This window comes from Malus domestica, chromosome 13 (assembly GCF_042453785.1).
Source record: "Malus domestica chromosome 13, GDT2T_hap1".
NCBI classification, from domain to species: Eukaryota; Viridiplantae; Streptophyta; class Magnoliopsida; order Rosales; family Rosaceae; genus Malus; species Malus domestica.
In genome coordinates this window covers 1,995,780-2,017,256 of record NC_091673.1, presented here as the reverse complement: position 1 = coordinate 2,017,256, position 21,477 = coordinate 1,995,780, and the positions used below count along the sequence as shown (strand labels likewise).

Here is a 21,477-nt window from a genome sequence, read left to right as displayed (position 1 = left end):
AACAAGTTAAGCAAGGGAAAGGCAACTGAATTTATGTAGCAAGTATAAGCACAGATGCAGGCAACCGAGAATGCAGTAGTTAAGGGAGGTTCCCTCTCTGCAGTCAAAATTTGACGGAAAGTAAATAAAGTCCAATCCAGTGAAAGCAATAACCGCAAATTAGAGGGACGTCTACCAACTGTTATTATCGGTTGCATTTGCTCTAACATCTTCTGTCTGCTTTCCGTTGGGCTCACCTGAACCCCGAGGATGGTGATCTTTTTCCTCTTCTGAGTGGTGGTGACGATGCTTGTGATGATGATGGCTATGGTGACCACTCCTCTTGTGCTTCAACTGTTTATCAGCCTCGTCGCGGTTGTCATCTGATGACTTTCCTAGAGATTTGCTCCTTCTGCTGCGTTTGTGGGAATCAGGATCTGATGATCTTGAATCAACACTATGCGATCGTGATTGCCTATGACGTTTATGGTGCCTTGCGTGCCTTTTCCTTCTAACCTCACCATCCTCATAACTTGACTCAGGGGAAACAGATCTCAAATGTCTGTGGCGTTTGTGGTGCTTAGCATGACCCCTTCGGATTCTTCTCTCGTCCTCATCACTATAAGAACCAGATGATTCTGAGTCTGACCTGGGGTGGTGTTTGTGGTGCCTCGAATGACTTCTCTTCACCGTATCACTATCATCGTCACTGGAAGAATCGGGACCCGAATCTGATCTAGAATCATGATGCCTGTGCTTTTTGTGGCTTCCCTTCTTCCTCTTCCTTTCTTCTTCGTAATCACTCTCATACTCATCACTGCTATCATCACTCGAGCCTGAGGAATGTTTCTTTGACTTTCGCTTGGATTTCTTCTCCTTCCTCATTTCACTGTCACTTGCATCAGAGTGAGTTCGCTTCTTGTGCTTCTTGTGAGTTCTTTTATTTGACTTTCTTCTCCCATCACTTCTGTCAGTGTCGCTATCGCTATCAGACTCCGACGCAGATCTTCTCTTATGCTTTGAAGATTTCGGCTTCTTCTCTTTGGCTTCGGCATCAGCTTTTGCCTTAGCAGCAGCTTCTAGTTTCTGCTCCCATTTCAACGGGGCTTCTTTCTTCTCCAAAGCTCTTTTCTTTTTCTCCTCAACCAGCTGCATGAACCTCCTGGTGTCCATTTAGATATAAAAACCAGCACAATATCTGCATGTTGGTACGATGATGACCGGAAGTGCATCTCAAAGAAGAGAAACAAAAATGTTAGTTCCTTAACATTTTTATGTTAGCATCGCATATACAGAAGACAAATACTAAATACACATCAATCAGATATTTAAGATCGCCTTACGAGTTTACAAAACAGAACCCTAATCATAATGTTCTCTTTCCATACAAAGTTCCAGGTATCACAAGCCGGTCATATCTGCCCTCTTCCTTCCACACGTCTTATGATCTGTTGTTTTTAAGCATCGTAAACTAAACATTCCAAATCAGTCCTATACTAGGCTAATCTGTAACTCATTTGCCTCCAAGTATCTGACAATCGTTCCCCCGACTAAGAAGTTAAAACAACAGAAGTTTACAACCAAAACAAAAGACTGCAAATCCATTCAGCCAAGAATAATATCCGCAACATGAAGTATGAAAATTCTCACATCAATAAAGAAACGGAACAAAAATCTGGCAATTCAATTCGGATTTCTTACCTTATCTGGAGCAAACCACAGCTCTACAGACCAAAAGTCCAGCCTCAAACAGCTCAAAGCTACAACTCTCCTTCCAAACAAGCCTGCAAGTTAATGCTTTTTTGTCAGATATCAAAAAACCCAAATAAAAAATTCAATTCTTTGCATCACAATGAATTAAAATATTTACGAGCACGCAATTTACTTTCTATAACTAGTTATCTTCATTTTCTCAGTAACCAAACAAAAACTCCGAATGAACATACATATAATAAATCCCCTAATCATTAATTAATTCGAATATCAGTTTAAGCACATAATATCAAACCCAGAGACCCGCTGAACATTCAAAGACAGAAACTTTAGGATCAAAACCCCAAATTTTACGATAAATAACAGTTCAAAGTAGTCAATGAAACAAAGGAAAACCCTAAATTGACAATAATTGAACGAGTTAACAGGATTAGCAGCAGTTACGTACCAGTAAGAAGCGAGAGAGAGAGGGAGAGGAAGATCGAATTGGTCGACTCAGAAGAGAGAGAGAGAGAGAGAGAGAGGGGGAGAGAGAGAGCTAGGGCTTGACTTTTGGCCTTCCAGAAACGTCTACGCGTTGAGGGCTGTTAGTTGGTGGGTGCATAAATAGAGAGGAACGTACACGGAACACGGCACACGGCACAGGGCACACCCACTCTAATTACTCGGATGAAAAGACTATAATGCCCCCTCTTTCTTACCGGGGAAAATTCCCCAATTTTCCTTTTAGAGAAAGTCTGTTCCTATATTTTTCAGCAAATAAAATGAAAATTAATTTTAATATCTAAATTGCTGAAATAAAAGGAACGTAATTTATTTTGGTAAAATTTTTTAGAATTTTTTTTTAAATGTTCTCTAATATTAGTGTAACTCTTTATTTTAGTTTTTGAGATTTGAAATCAAATGCAAGTGGTTCTGAGTTTATTACTATCAATCATTTTTGTTATTACGTAGAAATTTTGTTAAATGATCAAAATGATTGATTGTGAACAAACTCGATCAAAGTTAAGAGTTATGCCAATTTGAAATATCATTATGAGTAAAACACTGAAATTTTTTTTTAAATATATTTCAACAAGAAAATAACACTATGTTTAAATGAGAGAAATGAACTTGGACCTTGAATTAAAGACATAATTTATAAATTAACATACACCAATTCACTTGTTTGGATTCATAAATATAGAAATTAAAATTTTCGTATGAAAAAAAAACTTGGAATTTGGCACCTCTGGTTCCCAAGTTTAAATTCCAAGTAAATAGATATCATTTTCTAATTTCTATGATTAAAAGTTAAAAAACAACAAATTTCGTATTCAATTCTATTGTTCTTTTAAGTTACTCAAATAAAAAAATTCATAAATTCTATAAAATAAAATTTTATCATTTAAATTTCCGGCATTTTAAAATTATTTAGTAATCTTAAATTTTATACGTTAAGGAAATTTGGTTTTTTCTCGTTTGCTTTGTGAGGAAGGAAAAGAAAAACCACTCCGTACAAGGCAGATTGATTGGTCAATTTCACTCGTTAAAACTCTTCAACTCTCTCTTCTTCTTCTTCAATTTTCTCTTTGAATTCATCGATTCGATTCCGATCAAACCCAAAACCCCCCTAAAATGGCGTCTTCCGCCTCCGGCACCGCTACTAATGTCATGCTCGCCATCTTCGAGAAGAAAACGACCCAAATCGACCTCTACCGCCCTCTTCGCAACTACATAGCCTTCAACTACTCCGAGCGCGAAGCCCAGAACCTAGAAGACGACCTCCAAACCGTCAAACAGCTCCGCTCCGACGTCGAGCGCCAACCCGACCCGTCGCTCACCACCCGCCGCGACCTCCTTCAAAATTACTTCAAAGCCCTCTGCCTCGTCGAGACCCGCTTCCCCATCTCGCCGGACAAGGATCACATCAACACCGTCACCTTCGTCTGGCACGACGCTTTCAAGAACAAGCAGAAGGCTTCCCAGCAGAACATCCACCTGGAAAAGGCTGCCGTTTTGTTCAATTTGGGCGCCGTGTACAGTCAGATTGGGCTCTCCTACGATCGCGCTACCGTCGACGGTCGCCGGCAGGCGTCGCACGCGTTCATTGCGGCGGCTGGGGCGTTCGCGTTTCTGCGGGACAATGCGGCGACCAAGGCGTCGATTGGGAGCTCGACGACGGTGGATTTGTCGGTGGAGTGCGCTGGGATGCTGGAGAGGCTGATGCTGGCGCAGGCCCAAGAGTGCGTCTTTGAGAATACTATTGCCAAAGGGAGCACGCCAGGTGTTTGTGCCAAGATCTCGAGGCAGGTGAGGGTTGTATTTTGCTTGTTTGATTGATTACATATTGGGTGTTAATAGTGTAGCTAGAACTTCATATTGCTTGATTGATTGAATTGCAGCTGTGGGTGTGTTTGAGTAAAGTGATTGCTTTCGGTATTCTGTTCGCAAGTCGGGGATTTTACCCGACTTTCAACAAATACCATATAAACTATATTGCACAAAAGAGTATATTAATACTCACGGAATTGCACATTTAGTTGCCTCTGGTCTACTGTGTTTTTTGGGTTTCCCTTGAATCCTAAATGGTAGAGAAATAATGATTCCATACCAGTTTTGGTGACTCACTTGGTTTTGTTGTGAATTGATTTGAGACGGATGTGGTTACAGGTTGGGCTGTATTACGAGGAAGCTTTAGCGACATGTAATGCTCCGCCCTTGAACCAGCATTTTGACAGGGGCTGGATATCACACATGCAGTTAAAGGCAGCTCTCTTTTATGCAGAAACTTGCTATAGGTATGGTCTAGAGCTCCATGAGAAAGAAGAGATTGCAGAAGAAATTGCACGGTTAAAGAGTGGGATTAGTGCTTTGTCTGAGGCTAAGAAAAACACAAAAGGGGCTGCTGCACAGATTCTGGACGCAATTAGTAAGTTAGATGTCCATTTGAACCGTAACCTGGAGAGGGCTGTAAAGGAGAATGATAGAGTTTATCTCATGAGGGTTCCTTCCCCTGGTTCCTTACCACCTCTTCCGGCATTTTCCATGGTGAAGCCTTTGGCAATGAGTGAGGTCCTGGATGCGAGCAAGGAGAAGATGTTTGCTAGTCTTGTTCCAGACAGTAGTGCAAAAGCTCTTTCCAGGTACACTGAAATGGTTGATGACATTATCAGAACACAAGCAGAAAAATTACAACAAGCCAGTGAACTGACCAGAGTAAGGCTCAAGGAAATGGACCTTCCAGAGTCTATTCTTGCATTGGAAGGGAATTTTACTCTTCCTACAGATCTTAAAGAAGATGTGGAGGCAGTGCAGATATGTGGAGGCCCTGCTGGTTTGGAAGCTGAGTTACAGCAGCTTAAGGATTTGAAAAGGGTAAACCAGGAAATTCTGGTACAGATTGAGGAACTCTTGCAGAAAGAGGCCAGAGAAGATGCTCAGTTTAGAAGCCAATTTGGAACCCGGTGGACGAGGCCGCAGTCAAGTACTTTGACAAAGAACTTACAGGATAGGCTAAATAGGTTTGCAGGGAACATGAAGCAAGCTGCAGATAGTGATGCTCGAATTGAGCGCTCGGTCAGAGAACATTTAGCTCTCATGTCCATCCTTGATCGTCGTCCGGTAATTCTCTTGGAATTCTTGTTCATGTTTCTCAAGTGCCTTCTTATACGTCTTAATTCATTTATTTCATTTTGACTTTTGTATTATTGTTCATTTTAATAAAATTTATATTGCACATGGAACTTTTGTCCATTCGATAGGCAGAAGTGTCTTTGTTTTTCATCTGTCCTTGTTTCTTAACCGATGTTAATAATACATCCCAATTTACCAACAATTGATTTCATCGATTTATTCTTCTCCTCTCATTATAATATGTTTAGTTTTTCATATTGACACACTCCTTATTTCTCCTGATTCTCTTCCTCCTCTCCCTCTCTCTGAAAGTTCATAAATTAATCAGGCTTAGTATATTTGAATTATTTATCTCATGTGTGTCGGTGTCACGCCTTTCTAAATGGTTTTATGTTCTTTCTTCTCGCAGATTGAATCTGCCCTCCCAACTCTGGCTAGGCCAATAATGTCTTTGGATGCCAATGAAGATGCTATTTTGGGGGCCCTGAAGCAGAGCTTGGTAACTGTTTTACCCCTTTTTACATCCTCTGTATAAGGGTTACATGGATAACTCATATGTTATTCCTGTCTGTTTTTATGGATTTATGTCTTATGATACGCCTTTTCTCTTCTTAAGGTCTGATTGTGGTGAAATTTGTCTTTGTTGATGCAAGTGATGTACTGCTTTTGGATCAGTATAAGATTTGAATAAAAACGATTATAATCCCATGACTGTGCAGTGGTTCATCTCATATTTATCTGAATGTAGGCATAACGCTGTATCAATTTTTTTATATGTTTCACCTCTCCCAGACCCTGCGTAAAGCGGGAGCCTTGTGCACTGGGTACGACCTTTCATGTGTGTGTGTGAATTTGATTACTCATATGAAGCCCCCCCCCCCCCCCCCCCCAAAAAAAAAAAAAAACAATAAAACATACACAAACACATATTTATATAAACTCATACGTAGTTTTCCTGTTGCATTGTACCGGAGAAAAGATTAAACTTCTTTTCTAAACTTCTAACATGAGTGGTTTGGTCATTGCTAGTTTTGTTACTTTTACATTTTTAACTGTCTATGCTCAATGCAGAGGCAACTGGAAACCCTTGGTGCTCAACGAGCTGGTCTTGAAGACATGCTTAAAGAGATGAAAAGAAAGGTGTGTTGATTATTTAATTGTTGGATGCAACTTTTTGAGAATATTTTTTTGTTCAAGCAACACTTCATGATGAGCTTTGTCAATTGTTAATGATGCCTTCGTTCTTTAGTTTAGTGCTTTGTGTGCTTATTATTTTTATGTGGCCTCAGGATGATATACTCCCTAAGTTGATGACATCAACTGTCTCCTATGAGGATCTTTTCAGGAAGGAGATATCTAAGTATGATCTCATAAGTGAAGACATTGCCCATAATATTGAGGCACAAGAACAATTATTGCAGCAAATCCAGGTCTGTTTCCTTTTTATTGTTGTTGGACTTTCTTTATGCATATTTCTTCATTTTTTTCCCACATCTGTTTTGAGTGTGCAATTGGTAATGTCGTACATTGAGCAGTACCTATCATTTTAATATGCAACTAGATTGACTGGACGATATTCTTGTCGTATCAAAACCTTTAGTTTTGTACATTTTTGTGCTACTTATTTTTAACTTTGCAAAGACCAAATCAGTATATTGTGGTTTAAGATATAACTGAATAGAAAACATTCTGATGGAATCAACACCTTTCGTTTTGCACATTGTTGTTCTACTTATTGGTAACTTTCAAAAGACCCAATTGGATATATTGTGGGTAGAGGGATAAGGTTAAATAATATGCGGTGTGGCAGACTCTGTGGCTTAATTCTCTTTATCATCTTGGAAGAGGTCTGATGAGAAAATATATGCTATAGTGGTACTACCCTATTATTCTTTTTTGTTAAAAGAAATGAAATGCCTTTGTCAAATCAAGTCAGTTGCCACTTGCCATATTATCATTTGCTTACCAAGGAGCTGTCTGTCATTTCATGTTTTGTAGATTCATCTGTAGTATTTGCTATGGGTTTTGAAAATTCCTTTCCTTGTATAATATTCCTAAATAAATGGAAATGGATTTAAGCTCTCAAATATCTCATGATCAAAATGTGTGTTTGTCATCTGCAGGCCCAAAATGCTGAGTTTGCTGCAATCTTCAATCTAGAAGATTATAAAGGTAGGTCTTTTATGCTTTAAATGGTTTGTATGCTTTAAGGTAACACCTATTGATGCATTATTTAGTCGTAGATGTTCATTGGTTGTATTATTCTACCCTTGATGACCTTGTTAAATGCTTGGGCCTGTGGGTTGGGTGAGGGTGCACGTCTACCTTTTGGAGTTCACTTATATCTCAATCTGGAAAAAATTGTTTCCTTTACCATGGGAAGAGAGACGGTGTAATATAAAATGTCCAGAATGAGATCTCAATCATGTTATTGACCCCGTAACTGATTATCATATTAACTAGTAAATGAATATATGGCAATTTAGAAACGTTGTCCCTTGTTCACTTCGTTGGATAAAAGACAGATTTATGCCTGCAAACAATCTGGAATATTGATTATTCTGACCCATGTGTAACATGGGTGTTTTACATGTTTATTAAATGTTGTTTCTCAAGTTTTTATTTGCTCTTACCCGTTCTGCTGGCCATGATGATATCTTACAATCTATTATTTCAAGTGCCTTTTTCTCTGTTGGCTGTTTTCATTGTCATATATTGAATATGTTTGTAGGGAAGTCCTCTGATTATCTTACGACATGGAATCTATTTCCTTGCTTCTGTCATGCTATCTGTTTGCATATTATAATTAAGGTGGAGTGTATTCTTATATTTTTCCTGTTTGTTTCCTTCTCATTTTGTTCCAGCATCTCGTGAGAAATGTTACAAGCAGATTCAAGCTGCCATAGCAAAGTTCCGCGAAATTAAGGAGAACATAAATGAGGGCTTAAAGTTCTATGTTACTCTTCAGGTAATTTTGAATAATGTGCACTTTACTTTATAGCTATTTGAGATCACTATTTTCTTTGTTATAGTTGGATCTCTTCTGGTGTCTGCTGTGACAGCATGCTATCAATCTTCACCTAGTTGTGTTTGAAATTTCCATGACTTCGTGTTCTGGTGGTTGATTGATTTGTCCGTCTTCGACAGGATGCAATAACGAATGTAAAGCAGCAGTGCAATGACTTTGTGATGACTAGAAACATTCAGTGCAAGGAAATGATTGAAGATGTTCACAAAAAAATGGCAGGCCTCAGTTTCCAGGATACGAAAACCACAGGTGCGTACGACAACAACTATCGTTCTGTGGGACAACCTGGTTCACAACAGCCAACAGATCCTCGTCCTCAAACCCCACCATACTACCATCCTCCTGAGCAGCCAGCAATTGCTGGATATACTCACCCTCCCCCCTATAGCTCAACGCAGCAGATGCCATCTCCTTACCATGTGCCACCACAACCTACAAGTCCATATGCACCTCCTCAAGCTGGTAGTCCATATGCACCTCCTCAAGCTGGTAGTCCATACCCACCTCCTCAAGCTGGTAGTCCATACCCACCTCCACAGACCCAGCAACAGCCACCTGCAAACCATGACTATGGTCAACCTGCTTATCCAGGGTGGCGTGGCCCATACTATAATGCCCATGCACAACAACCTGGATCGCACCCTCGGCCTCCTTACACCATTCCAGGTCAATACCGCCCTCCGCAACAGGGTGGCTACTATAAGCAACAATAGCATAGACCTGGGTACTTTGCGTTGTGTGATCTTATTGTTTACGAAGTGTTGTGAATTTTGTCGTTTGGATGAATTCCCGGTAGAATGAAGATGTAGTGTTTGAGATTGTATAGTCTATATCTCTGGAATATTTCGGGGTGACTGGTTGTTTTACTTGATGCCTTTGGTGAAGGGCACATCTCGTTCAGACGTTGTTTTTTTCAGTGTATATCTTGAGCATATTTTGATATATGTAGACGTACAGAAAATAACGAATTCGTGTATTTGAAGTATTTATGGACCAGATTTTGTCACGTTGTCTTGTAATACGTTCAATTTTATGGGGCTCGGATTGAAGAGTCCGATGGCTTCTTGCTGGCTGCCTGGCATGAATTGGCACTAAAGATGTGTAGCTTATTATGACGGTCACTCCAATTACTCGGGTGCGTCTTATATTGGGGTTCCTGGGCGACATCACGTTTACATGCTGTCATTCACGTTTTGTGTTTATGTTTGGAATTGTTTATATTATAAATCACTACGTAAAGATCATCTCCAGACAAAATTAATTAAAACTAAAGCTGTTTAATCAATCAATTGTAACAAATAGATAAATGTTTTATAATTCTTTTACCGAATATGTCTATTTGTTTTTATACATTTTGATAACTAAATGATCTTTACAAAATCATTTATAATATGAATGATTCTGAATCTCTGATCGTAAGTGTAAAGTTTTGTAAATTGGCCCGTAGCGAATTATTGAGAAGCCACATTCCGTCAATAATGAAGTCGCGTTTCACGTGGTAAAAAGATTTATTGGCAACTTAGTCTCCATCTCTAAAATAGTTTGATCACGCTTCACAGTGGTTGTAGGATTACTTGAACTCCATGTTGTGGACAAACTGTAAGCTTATGACAGCGCGAGTGCACATAACCCGGGGAAAGAGTGAAGTGGTAGCGATGCAGAATCATCGACAGAACAATCTTTGTTTAAGTGGTCGCAAGGTCCATGCCTACACAAATTCGAGGTCCCAGTCCAAAGGGTAAGAATGCAGCTATGTTATTTTTAGTAGCTTTAGCAACTCCTTCTGAGAACCGGTCTGGCTTGAAAAGCTGTACATCTTCTCCCCATAATTCAGGGTCATGATGAAGTGCTAGATTTGGAACGATAACTTGCAGGAACTTTGAGCTTTCCCAGCTTAACGTCCCTATCCACGTTCCTTACAATACGAGCAATAGTTGGATATAACCTCAGAGACCCATTGATGATCATGCTCATCTGCATATAATTGAATATCACAAAATGAAAACTTAAATAGATCAACAAGCTAAGCATGCATCACGAGGCATATTATTTCATTCATCGATGAGATAATATTAATCAATCTTACAGTTTTCAGTTTGCCAAGAGCATCATGATTCGGAATTTGTTTTCCGAACAATTTAAAGATCTCCCTCCTTGCTATGTCTTGCCAATCTGTATGAAGTCCGAGAAGAAAGATAGTCCAAGTGAGCAAACATTTTGTTGTTACTTCTCCAGCAAGGTAAAATGCTTTGCACTTGTCCAACACTTCATCCTCCGAAATCCTCAGCTTATCATCGCTGTCATGGTGAGCCTTTACAAGTAACCCTAGAAATCAGTCCCAAATTCTCCAGTCAGTCGTGCCTGTTCTACTCGCTTAATAGCAATCTCTATTATGCTCTGGCGTATTCCTTTCTCAAGCTTCTCTGATTCGATATCATCGCGGGTTGGGGAGAACTTACTGCAATATTGATTCTAATTAAGTAACTATCATAGATATATTCTGCTAAGAGATTCAAAAGTTAAAGCTAATTATACATTTATAGCTAGTTCTAACACTGTCTGTATATGATCAACATACATACATACATACATATATATATAAGAGAATAATGCGTCTGAAATTTGTAATTCAGTTAAAAGGAAAAACGTATAAATTAACCTCATCCAAGGAAACCGGAGTTTGAGATGATTTATGGATATTAAGTCGCCTAATTTCCTCACCATCTCAAAAATATTCTTCCCTTCTAAGTAGTTGCTCCCAAATGCAGTCCTAGCAATTACTTCTGATGTCAACAACGTAAATTCTTCAAACACCTCAATCTCTTTGCCTTCGTGACTTTTCCATTTCTCTAGCATCGTCTCAGCACTTGCTATTATTGCTGGAGTCATACTCTGAAAAAACACGATAACATCATGAAAATTAAGAAAGTTTTCAATTTATAGCATGTTTAATTTGTTTTTTGCCCTTTCAAAAATATTCAGACACAATAGTTTCTATAAGAAATTACTTTCAGGCTCTCTCCATGGAAGGCATGGTTGGCCAGCTTGCGCATTTTAAACCATTTTGCACCCTTCGATCTTGGGAGGCCATCTCCCGATAGCCTCTTTACCATCCCTTGAGCCTTTTGTTTTACAAAAGCTCCATGTTTGTTATTCAGTATCTCTTTGCATAACTCAGGTTCCTTTACAATCAACTGAGCTTGAACCATACCATTGAAGAAAAACGTTCCCTGCACGTTGCATGCAAAAATTAACCGTTTGATCCTGTTATGGTACTGAACCACGGGGAACTAAGTGTAATTAGCCCTTTAATTAATAGTATCTAGAGTAATTAATTTGTTACCATATGTCTTGGTCCAGGAGTGAATGTGAGGGTGAACTTGAGAAACTATGTCATGTGAGAAACTCTTGGGCCTGCTCATAGATTCTTGTTTCATGCTGGAGATTTCTTTGGTGTTTCCATGAACAAGTTTGTAAGAAGGACCTTTGATCCCCTGCAAAGCCATCAGCTTCTGTATGCGAGTCGGAATCCACCATATATTGTGAAAAAGCCTGATGAGAGCTAGGAGAACGAACAGACTACTCAACAGACACAGAAACCTAATTGGTGAAGTGATTTCTGGCTTTCTTAACCAGCTCATCATTTTCTCCTTGGCTACAGGTTCTCGACCGTCCGAGAGCTATTTAACTTTCCTGCACTTCGATGACATATTATTGATCCTAAAAACTACCAAGCCTACCTGTGCGCAGGACGAGTAATTAATAAGTTAACTACGTCCTTCGGTTGTGTGTGGGGCGTGCCAACTCGACCACCGAGCTGAGTAAAATTTGTTGATGTTGCAATGGGCGCGCTGCTAACTTCTGAATATCGCGATTGCGGCCAAAGAAGGAACACGTCTCGACCTTCGAGTTCTAGAGTCTGAAGACAAGGCTGCTAGTTATGCGAAGTTCAATATCAAATTCGGCTCTCAAGGTGCATAGTAACCTCGTAACACCCTCACTTCGCCGAGAAGGCTGATGAGATGACCTCTGCCAATAAGGATTTGAAAATCCTTCTTGACCGAGACTTGGATAGATAACCAGTCGGCCTCATTGCAGTGCTGTTTATCCAAACTAAACAGAAGATGCTTCGCAGTAGGCTGATTCTACGGCAACAGTGTTGTTTATCCAAACTAAAGGTGTTTGCCGGTTGCCTTCATAGTGCTGTTTATCCAAACTGAAGGTGTGTCAGCGAAAAAGAAAATAAAAATCTCAAGGTGTGTCGGCGAAAAAGAAAACAAAAATCTCAAGGTTGTTGAGAAATTTCACGTAGAGCAAAAGTTTGCGCAAGGCAGTTTATGTGTTGAGTTGGAGATCCTTTTTTTCGTTGCCACTGCCTCTGTATTTATAGGAACGCAAAAGTTCGATGACCACATAACAAACTATTGCCGTAAATCCACATTCACTATAATATTCCTGAGAATATTGTATTTGAAAGCGACCATATCCACGCGGAATCCATCCTTAGCTCCTTATTTTGTGCAAATCAATCCTAATCCAAGTATTTGATAGCCTCCACGTGCTGGTACCAAGGCATGCAAATAATTAGCATGCAATTTTATCTTCTAGCCATGCATCTCAACCAAGGCATCTTGATCTTTCTACCAAGTCTTTTATCTTACTGACCACATCCTGATCCTTATCCAAACAAGAGACCACACGCAGCTGATTACTTCACAATTAGATGGATTCCAAATCTTTTAATTAATTCCCACAAAAAAAAGTCTAATCAACTTAGCATCCCTCTGATGTCGTGGTTATCATCCCAATTGCAATCACGTACCAAGTTGGACTTCCCATCTTTATCCTATGTAATCTGGAGAGCAATCAAGACTCAGTTTAAATAATACACATAAAAATGTATATTAACACTCATTGCAGCTCTTGGACTCCTTGCTAACCCGCCATGCAACAGATAATTCTTCAATATCATCATGGTAATTCAACCAAGATAACAATAATCTTAAATATCAAATCCAATGGGCTCAAAATTCTACTCATTCTACAGCCTCGATTGCTTGGGCTGATAGTGTAAAATTGGGTCCAAACACATATATAAACGTAAATATATGTATATATAATTAGGATTTTCAACACACAAGCGATTAGACCTTTGCCTCTCAATGTCTCAATCGAGTCTCTCAAATTGTCAACTCATGAACTTGGAACGATCGTACTCAACGCGGCTCTCTGTTATTTACTAAGATTCATAACAGAAAACGGTTCGCAATTCGAACATGTTGCAATGATATTTTCAAGATTTAAAGAGGGAGAGAGAGGGAGATAGAGGGAGAGAAATAAGAGAACAATAGTGGACTGGGACACTACCTCACGTGATCACTTCCGACGTGATATTTATTTTTTTATTTTTTTATTTTTTCCGAAAATAACGATGTATATTTTCATTGATAGAAGCAGTAGCAGTACAAAAATGGTTCCGGAATCAACACAAGCTGTCCTCAACCAAAAGATCAGCAATGAGATCCGGAGGATTCTTCTCAAGCCAATCTACATACCTGGCTAGTTTGGCCTCCAGTGATTGTTGGACAACTAAAAAATTTGGAATCCTCAATGATAGGTCCAACCGAAGACGTGATAATACTTGAGAGGGAGACCAATAATGGTTCCCTACTTGGGTCCTTGTTGCTATAGGCATCAACGGAGGGAAAAAGATTAAGTGGGTCACTGCCGAGTCTCTAGAACACGATCACATAACACTTAATATTACCATTTCACTCAATTTATAATAAATGATTTTTTTCTTAATATACTTAAAAGTTAAAAGTAGAATTAACGTTATTGTCGACTCTTATTATATAATATGTGAATAAGACATAGCATGATATTGTATTCTCAATGCCCATAAAAATTTCTCAATAAATATACAAAGATGATTTCATGGAAGTCTTTCTTCACCGTAGACGATTTTAATTTTTTTTTAATAAATAAAAAGAGTAATTTTAGGAAGATCACTTTTTTATATAATAAAAATTTCTCAATAATATTAGCCGCACCTCCTTGCATCTTTATGGCTTCACCGCTGTTGTGAAACTATAACCTTTTGAAAAAGAATAATGTTATATAGACCAACTTTTTTCGACCAAAATTTTAAATTATAAGAAATAAACACGTTCTTTAAAACTTAAGTAATACAACCACATCATATAATTTATAAAATTTAATTAAAAATTAATCTTCATAGCATTACTCATTAATAAAAGCTAATCATATACCTAGATGAACATACACAATTCACGAATCCTTAAAATCCTCACAAAGAGGATCCGGATAGGATCTTGTTGGGATACATGTGATTCTGTTGTAGATGGAATAGAAGCGCATGCATTTGGGGGAACTCAAGATTGTGTTTTCAAACCATCGTGATAATTGTGTTTTCAGACCATCGTGATAAATTGTCTTTTTTATATATATAATTATTGCAAATGTGTGTAGTGCATATTAATTTTAAGGGTAAATTACATAAAACTCTCTCAACTATTGGGTCAGTCACAGTTTCATACCCCGTCTTTAAAAAATTTCAATGTCATACCTCATCTACGAATTATTTACAATTTCATACATTCCGTTAGTTTTATGCCAATTTTTCCGTTAAATAGTGACGTGGCTTAAAAAAATAATTAAATATTAAAAAACTTAAAAAAAAAATCATTTTTATTTTTATTTTTTGCATGGGGACCCACCCCGTACCCTTTCTTCCCCCATTTCTTTCTCTCGCCGTGCCCAGAACCCCCTAAGCCACCTAGGTTTTTCATTTGCCATCCCCTTTCCTCTAGTATTTTTTCTCTCTTTCTCCCTTTCACGCTGCAACAGTAGCCTTGTCGGCCCCGACCTTGACCTTGGCCCTTCACCATCTCATCACCTTCACCCTTTAACCCGACCTCGTCGACCCCGTCTGCACCCTCCCTCACCAGATCCCACCCATCTCGTATCCTCTGCACTGATCACTACATCCATCTCTCCCCTTCATGCCTATCACCCACCTCACCTGCACACGCCATCGCTCGACTCCGTCCCGCCTTCCCTTCGTCTATACAGCCATCGACCGACTCGCTCTTTGATTCAGACTTCGCCTTTACCAAATCGGGTCAACCGGCCCTCTCTATGCTCTAGTACCATTTATGCCCTCTTCCTCTGCCCCTTCAAACCCTCAAATCTCTCTGCTGCAGTATGACGTAGAAGACGCCATGATGGTGATTGCGCAGGTGGCTGGGTACAAGGAGAGCAAGGAAGAGTTTCATAGGGTTTCCGGGGTAAGGGTTTTGGCAAATTTGCTGTATGTGGAGGAGAGTGGCTGCGGATGAGGGCGTTGAAAAAGGTAAGGGAGGTGAGGGAGGAGTAGTTGCGCTAAAGGATGTGCCGAAGAATGGTAGTAGGAAGTGGGATATGGGTTTGGGATGGTATGGTAGCGGGGAGTGGGATCTGGGTTTGGGATGGTATCTGGTTGATTTTGGGTTTGTGCCGAAGAATGGTAACAGGAAGTGGGATCTGGGTTTGGGATGGTATGGTAGTTGGGAGTGGGATCTGGGTTTGGGGAAGACAGGTGGGGGAAGGAAGGGGGTTATGGGCACGGCGAGAGAGAGAAGTGGGGGAGGAAAAGGAGAGGGAAAAAAGGGCATAGGGTGGGTCCCTGTGCAAAAAAAAAAATTCAAAATGATTTTTTTTTTGTTTTTTAATATTTGATTAATTTTTTAATTTTTTTAAGCCATGTCACTATTTTAACTGAAAAATTGATAGAAAACTGACGGAATGTATGAAATTGTAAAAAATTCGTAGATGAGGTATGACATTGAAATTTTTTAAAGATGGGGTATGAAATTGTGACTGACCCAATAGTTGAGGTAGTTTTATGAAATTTATCCTAATTTTAAATTTCTTTTCTAAACAAAGAAGAGAAATGCGAAGACATCTTAAAAGTAGGACTTTTTATAGACTTTATTGTGCAAAAAATATGAGGTTGCGGAAAGCCTGGAGGAAAGTCTATAGAGAGTCTTTTTAGCATTTATGAACAAAGAAATTACTCTATTGTGCCAAAAGTATGAGGTGACAGAGAGTCTGACGAAGGGTTTATAGGGAGTCTCACTTTGAGAGAGTTTCCTTAGCATTTCTTAACAAAGAAACAATTATGTATTGCATGTCAATTTTAATACTAACTGAGAATCCAATATTAAATCAACACCATTATCTAGCAAATCTTCAAAGATTATGGAGCAAACCACCATCAGGATATGCAAATATTCAAAGAGTTAGAACTAGTAGTGTAACATCTCATATCGTCCAGGGAAGTGAATCATGTAAGCCTTATATGTATATTATCATCTCTACCTAACACGAGGCCTTTTGAGAGCTCATTGGCTTCGGGTTCCATAGGAACTCCGAAGTTAAGCGAGTTCGCGCGAGAGCAATCCCAGGATAGGTGATCCACTGGGAAGTTCTCATGTGAGTTCCCAGAAATAAAACCGTGAGTGCGTAGTCGGGGCCTAAAGCGGACAATATCGTGCTACAGTGGAGTCTAGGCCGAGATGTGGTGGGGGCCTGAGCCAGGATGTGACAATTTTGTATCAGAGCCAATCCCTGGCCGGAAATGTGCCGACGAAGATGTCGGGCCCCTAAGGGGGGTGGATTGTAACATCCCACATCGCCCATGGAAGTGAATCCTGTAAGTCTTATATGTATATTCTCATCTCTACCTAGCACGAGGCCTTTTGGGAGCTCACTGACTTCGGGTTCCGTAGGAACTCCGAAGTTAAGCGAGTTCGCGAAGAGCAATCCCAGGATAGGTGACCCACTAGGAAGTTCTCGTGTAAGTTCCCAGAAACAAAACCGTGAGGACGTGGTCGGAGCCCAAAACGACAATATCGTGCTACGGTGGAGTCTAGCCTGGGATGTGGTGGGGGCCTAGGCTAGGATGTGACAAGTAGTACCCCTTACACAGATATATTATACCAATATCAATCATAACCCGTTTACATTAATTTTAGGGAGCTTTAACGAAAAGCCCACGATATTGTTCACTTTAACGAAAAACCACATTTTTACACTAAAAAGTCAAACCTGATACTATTCACTTTACCCTTTATTTTGTCCTTATCATTAAAACTCAAAATTTTCAAACCATTTTCATTAGTTTTCCTTTAATTTTATGGTCTAAAATTTAATAGAGTAGTGATTTTCAAATTCCATTTTCAGTCATCTACGGTCTAAAATTTAATAGTTTATAAGAAGTTTTTTGCTTGCAAGTTAAGAAAATAGACCAAAGAAGCTGGCAGTGCTTTTTATGTAGTTTGGTATCACAAAGACTTAAATGCAATCGGTTATTAGTCTCTGACTTCATGATAAGCATATAATATAGCCGCACCTCCTTGCATCTTTGTGGCTTCACTACTGCTGGGATTACTATAATCTTTTGATAAAAGAATAATGTTATGCAGACTAACTTTTTCGACCAAAATTTTAAATTATAAGAAATAAACACGTTCTTCAAAACTTAAGAAATACAACCACATCATATAATTTATAAAATTTAATTAAAAATTAATCTCTATAGCATTACTCATTAATAAAAGCTAATCATAGACCTTTTCCCTTTTCGTGTGATACAGGTGAATCCGGATCCTCTTCGTGAGAATTTCGAGAATTCGTGAATCATGTTCCTTCATCGTACATTGTGCGGTCAGAAACCATTTTAAATTCTTTTAATTAAAATTGAACACAAACAATACTGTACAAAAACTGACCGCAGGATGTATGATAAACATACACGATTCACGAATTCCTAGAATCCTCGCAAAGATAATCTGAAGAGGATCTAGTTGGGATACATGTGATTCTATTGTAGATGGAATAGAAGCACATGCATTTGGGGGGACTCAAGATTGTGTTTTCAGACCATCGTGATAAATAGTCTTTTTAATAATTATTGCAAATGTGTGTAGTCCATATTAATTTTAAATTTCTTTTCTAAACAAAGAAGAGAATGCTAAGACATCTTAAAAGTAAGACTTTTTATAGACTCTATTGTGCAAAAAATATGAGGTGACGAAGAGTCTGGAGGAAAATCTCCTTAGCATTTCTCAACAAAGAAATGACTTTATTGTGCCAAAAGTATGAGGTGATAGAGAGTCTGACGAAGAGTTTATAAAGAGTCTCACTTTGAGAGAGCTTATAGAGAGTCACTTTGAAAGAGTTTCCTCAGCGCATTTCTCAACAAAGAAACAAGTACGTATTGCATGTCAATTTTAATACTAACTAAGAATCCAATTAAATCAACACCATTATCCAGCAAATCTTCAAAGATTATGGAGCAAACCATCATCAGGATATGCAAGTCATCAAAGAGTGAGAACTAGTAGTACCCCTTAGACATATATATTATACTAATATCAATCATAAACCGTTTACATTAATTTTATGGTCTAAAATTTAATAGAGTAGCGATTTTCAAATTCCATTTTCCGTCATCTAGGGTCTAAAATTTAATTGTTTATAATAAGATTTTTGCCTGCAAGTTAAGAAACTAGACCAAAGAAGCTGGCAGTGCTTTTTATATAGTTTGGTGTGACAAAGACTTAAATGCAATCAGTTGTTAGTCTCTGACTTCACGATAAGCATATAATATAGAAATTAATCAATATGTAAAGGTGGTGTTATTTATACACTTATTGTTAATTGTTGTCAATTAATCTTCTCTAATTCATTTGATTTAACAATAAAAAATTAAGAAGGTATAAGAAGTTAAAAAGAGATGTGTGGATAATACTACCATATCTAAAACAAACTAATATATCATAATTGATCCATTCCACCATTTCTTTTGTCAATGAATCAGTACTTTTATAGAGAACAAAATAATATTTTAAGCGAGTTTGGGCGAGAGTAGCATTAGAACGGGTGAGCTCCTGGAAGTTCTTGTGTTGCACCTCCCTTCTTGCTTTTGTGCTAATCTTGGTCGATGTGAGATTCTATGTGTTGAAGTTTGAGGTGTATCGGTTGAGCTGCAACTTGCATGGAATAATGGAGTTAATAAGATTATGGTGGAATTGGATTCTACACTTGCAATACAATTGATTTCAAATGCAAAAGTGGATAGTCACCCTCTGGGAAGTTTAGTAACCGACTTGTCGTGAGCTCATGCACCAAAGTTGGTCTTGTGAAATTCATCATATCTATCGTGAAAAGAACTTTGTTGCTGATAATTTGACTCGTTTGAGTTTGTCATGCAGTTTGAGTGCAGTCTTTTTTGGCAAGCTATTCTTTTTTTGTCGTCGGTTGTTAGTTACAAATATAATTTGGGTCTCGTGATTTCGTGATATCCTTATTAATCTTCATTTTCATTCGCGCTTATGCCCCATTGTCAACCAAAAAATAATAATACTTTAAGAAATTCAATATAATAGTAATAATAATAATAATAATAATAATAATAATAATAATAATTAATAGTAGGACAACAAAGCTATTAATTATGGAACAATTATTTTCACACTTGTTTTCTTTTTTTGGCACTCGTGACGCAACATGAAAATAAGAAGATTATTCAACAATAATCTTAAAGAAAAAGAAAGTTAGAATCCACCGGAAAGTACGAAGAAATCTCAAAGTTAATTGAAACCTAACACTTAATAAATATCCTATTTATATTTTTTTGTTTGGATACATCGATATTATTTACACTAAAAGGCGGGGATAAATCGGTATCAAACTTGCTATCTAAGCGATTCGAACTTAAGATATTCACTTTTAATTGAAGATGAATACTATTAAACCGTATTATTATGTGACAAATAAAATTAAAACTAAACAAAATAACAAAATCCTAAAACGTCTTTAAAAATATTTTGGCAGAAAAGCTCATACGTCAAAGTAAAGTGGTGTGTTTGATGCACATAATCATTATGTTCAGAACGGTACTCACAAGCTCAAATTAGACACTGAAGTCTAAATATGCAAAGCTTTATTCTTACTGCTCGATTTGCACATTTCAAATTGATTTTCAATCAATTTCGCCATTTTGATCTAAATCAACTTTTTCCATTGATTTTGTTTTTTTAATAACTATGCTTGTGTAAGTTTATCTTACGTTGCTGATTCCAAGCCCAAATAGAGGAGGAGGAGGAGGAGGAGGGCGTTAGGTAGTCGATAGCCGGCACTTCATTTTCACGTCGAATCCCTAAGATAATGAATCATAAGCGAAATTGCACTAAAGTTAGGCAGTCACCAGAGGCGGACTGGATCTCACCTATATTAAAAAGTATGTCAACAAGTATATTAGTTTTGTGTGTTAAAATATCATCACCATTAGCCTAATGTTAGTGCATCAGTGGCATGAGGCTGATTTATTCCCTCGTCACAACGTTGTACGGACTACGAAGTTTACGTACTAGTTCGTTCCAATCTTCCAACCTTTCCTGGATTTGATGAGATGTGTTGATAAATAATCACAAGAACTCGACCTCGTCGAGACAGTTTGAAATGCTTGCAGTTCAGCGCCTCTCTCCCTCTTTTGTACTGAAACAATAATGTAATAATTATAACTTGTGTCATGGTTGTTTATGCTTGCAATTCTTTCGAACTTAGATCTCTAACTCTCTTTTTTTTCAAAGGAGACTTTCGATCTGGTCTTACGCGGACCCCAGTTTCAGTCGGCAGGGCAGCCGCAAGGGCTCTGCCCTTCACCCAATTGCCCCTCTTTTTATTTCAGAGGTGGAGCCATTTTCTTTGGATTTGGATCCTCACTTGAGCTTCGGAGGCTGAGCCTCCTGAGCAAATCATACGGATCATTAGATTTTGATCTAACGGTTACAAATAAGGAGTCCCTCTAAAAGTTATAATAATTTTAGCCGTTGAATTAAAATCCAACGGTTTTTGTGATTTGCTCAGGAGGCTCAGCCTTCTAAGCTCAGGAGAGGATTCAAATCCATTTTCTTTAGGCAACAAGGCAGTTCAACTCAATTCCGAGGCAAATTAGGGACTGCTGCAGATGCTCTTATTGGCATTCTCTAGCGCACTTGAGGTAGCCATCAACAATCAAACTTTTAGAGTCTAGATATTTGTGACAGGGACACCTCTCCCACTAATCTAGAGCA

At 38.4% G+C, this 21,477-nt stretch overlaps 2 protein-coding genes and 1 pseudogene across 5 annotated transcripts; 1 reads left to right on the top strand and 2 right to left on the bottom strand.

Moving 5' to 3' along the window:
- Window positions 1–11: 11 nt before the first annotated feature.
- On the bottom strand, window positions 12–2,296 carry LOC114820478 (uncharacterized). Of its 4 annotated transcripts, none has more exons than XM_029091172.2 (3): window positions 2,141–2,296; window positions 1,681–1,763; window positions 12–1,177 (listed from the first exon to the last, which is right to left on the bottom strand). In XM_029091172.2, the coding sequence occupies exon 3, from the start codon at window positions 1,150–1,152 to the stop codon at window positions 172–174; it is 981 nt and encodes a 326-aa protein (XP_028947005.1). In that variant the 5' UTR covers window positions 1,153–1,177; window positions 1,681–1,763; window positions 2,141–2,296; the 3' UTR covers window positions 12–171. The 4 variants fall into 4 exon arrangements, with proteins under 4 accessions (XP_028947005.1, XP_028947004.1, XP_070667046.1 ...); XM_029091171.2 differs by having other exon boundaries at window positions 12–1,211; window positions 2,141–2,272; XM_070810945.1 differs by lacking the exons at window positions 1,681–1,763; window positions 2,141–2,296 and adding an exon at window positions 1,318–1,529 and having other exon boundaries at window positions 12–1,211.
- An 811-nt stretch (window positions 2,297–3,107) lies between these two features.
- On the top strand, window positions 3,108–9,341 carry LOC114820600 (vacuolar-sorting protein BRO1-like). The gene is made up of 8 exons (XM_029091584.2): window positions 3,108–3,984; window positions 4,345–5,295; window positions 5,717–5,806; window positions 6,379–6,447; window positions 6,597–6,737; window positions 7,431–7,479; window positions 8,172–8,275; window positions 8,455–9,341. The coding sequence occupies exons 1-8, from the start codon at window positions 3,310–3,312 to the stop codon at window positions 9,046–9,048; spliced, it is 2,673 nt and encodes an 890-aa protein (XP_028947417.2). The 5' UTR covers window positions 3,108–3,309; the 3' UTR covers window positions 9,049–9,341.
- A 483-nt stretch (window positions 9,342–9,824) lies between these two features.
- LOC114820601 (cytochrome P450 CYP749A22-like) lies at window positions 9,825–13,402 on the bottom strand (annotated as a pseudogene).
- Between the last annotated feature and the right edge of the window lie 8,075 nt (window positions 13,403–21,477).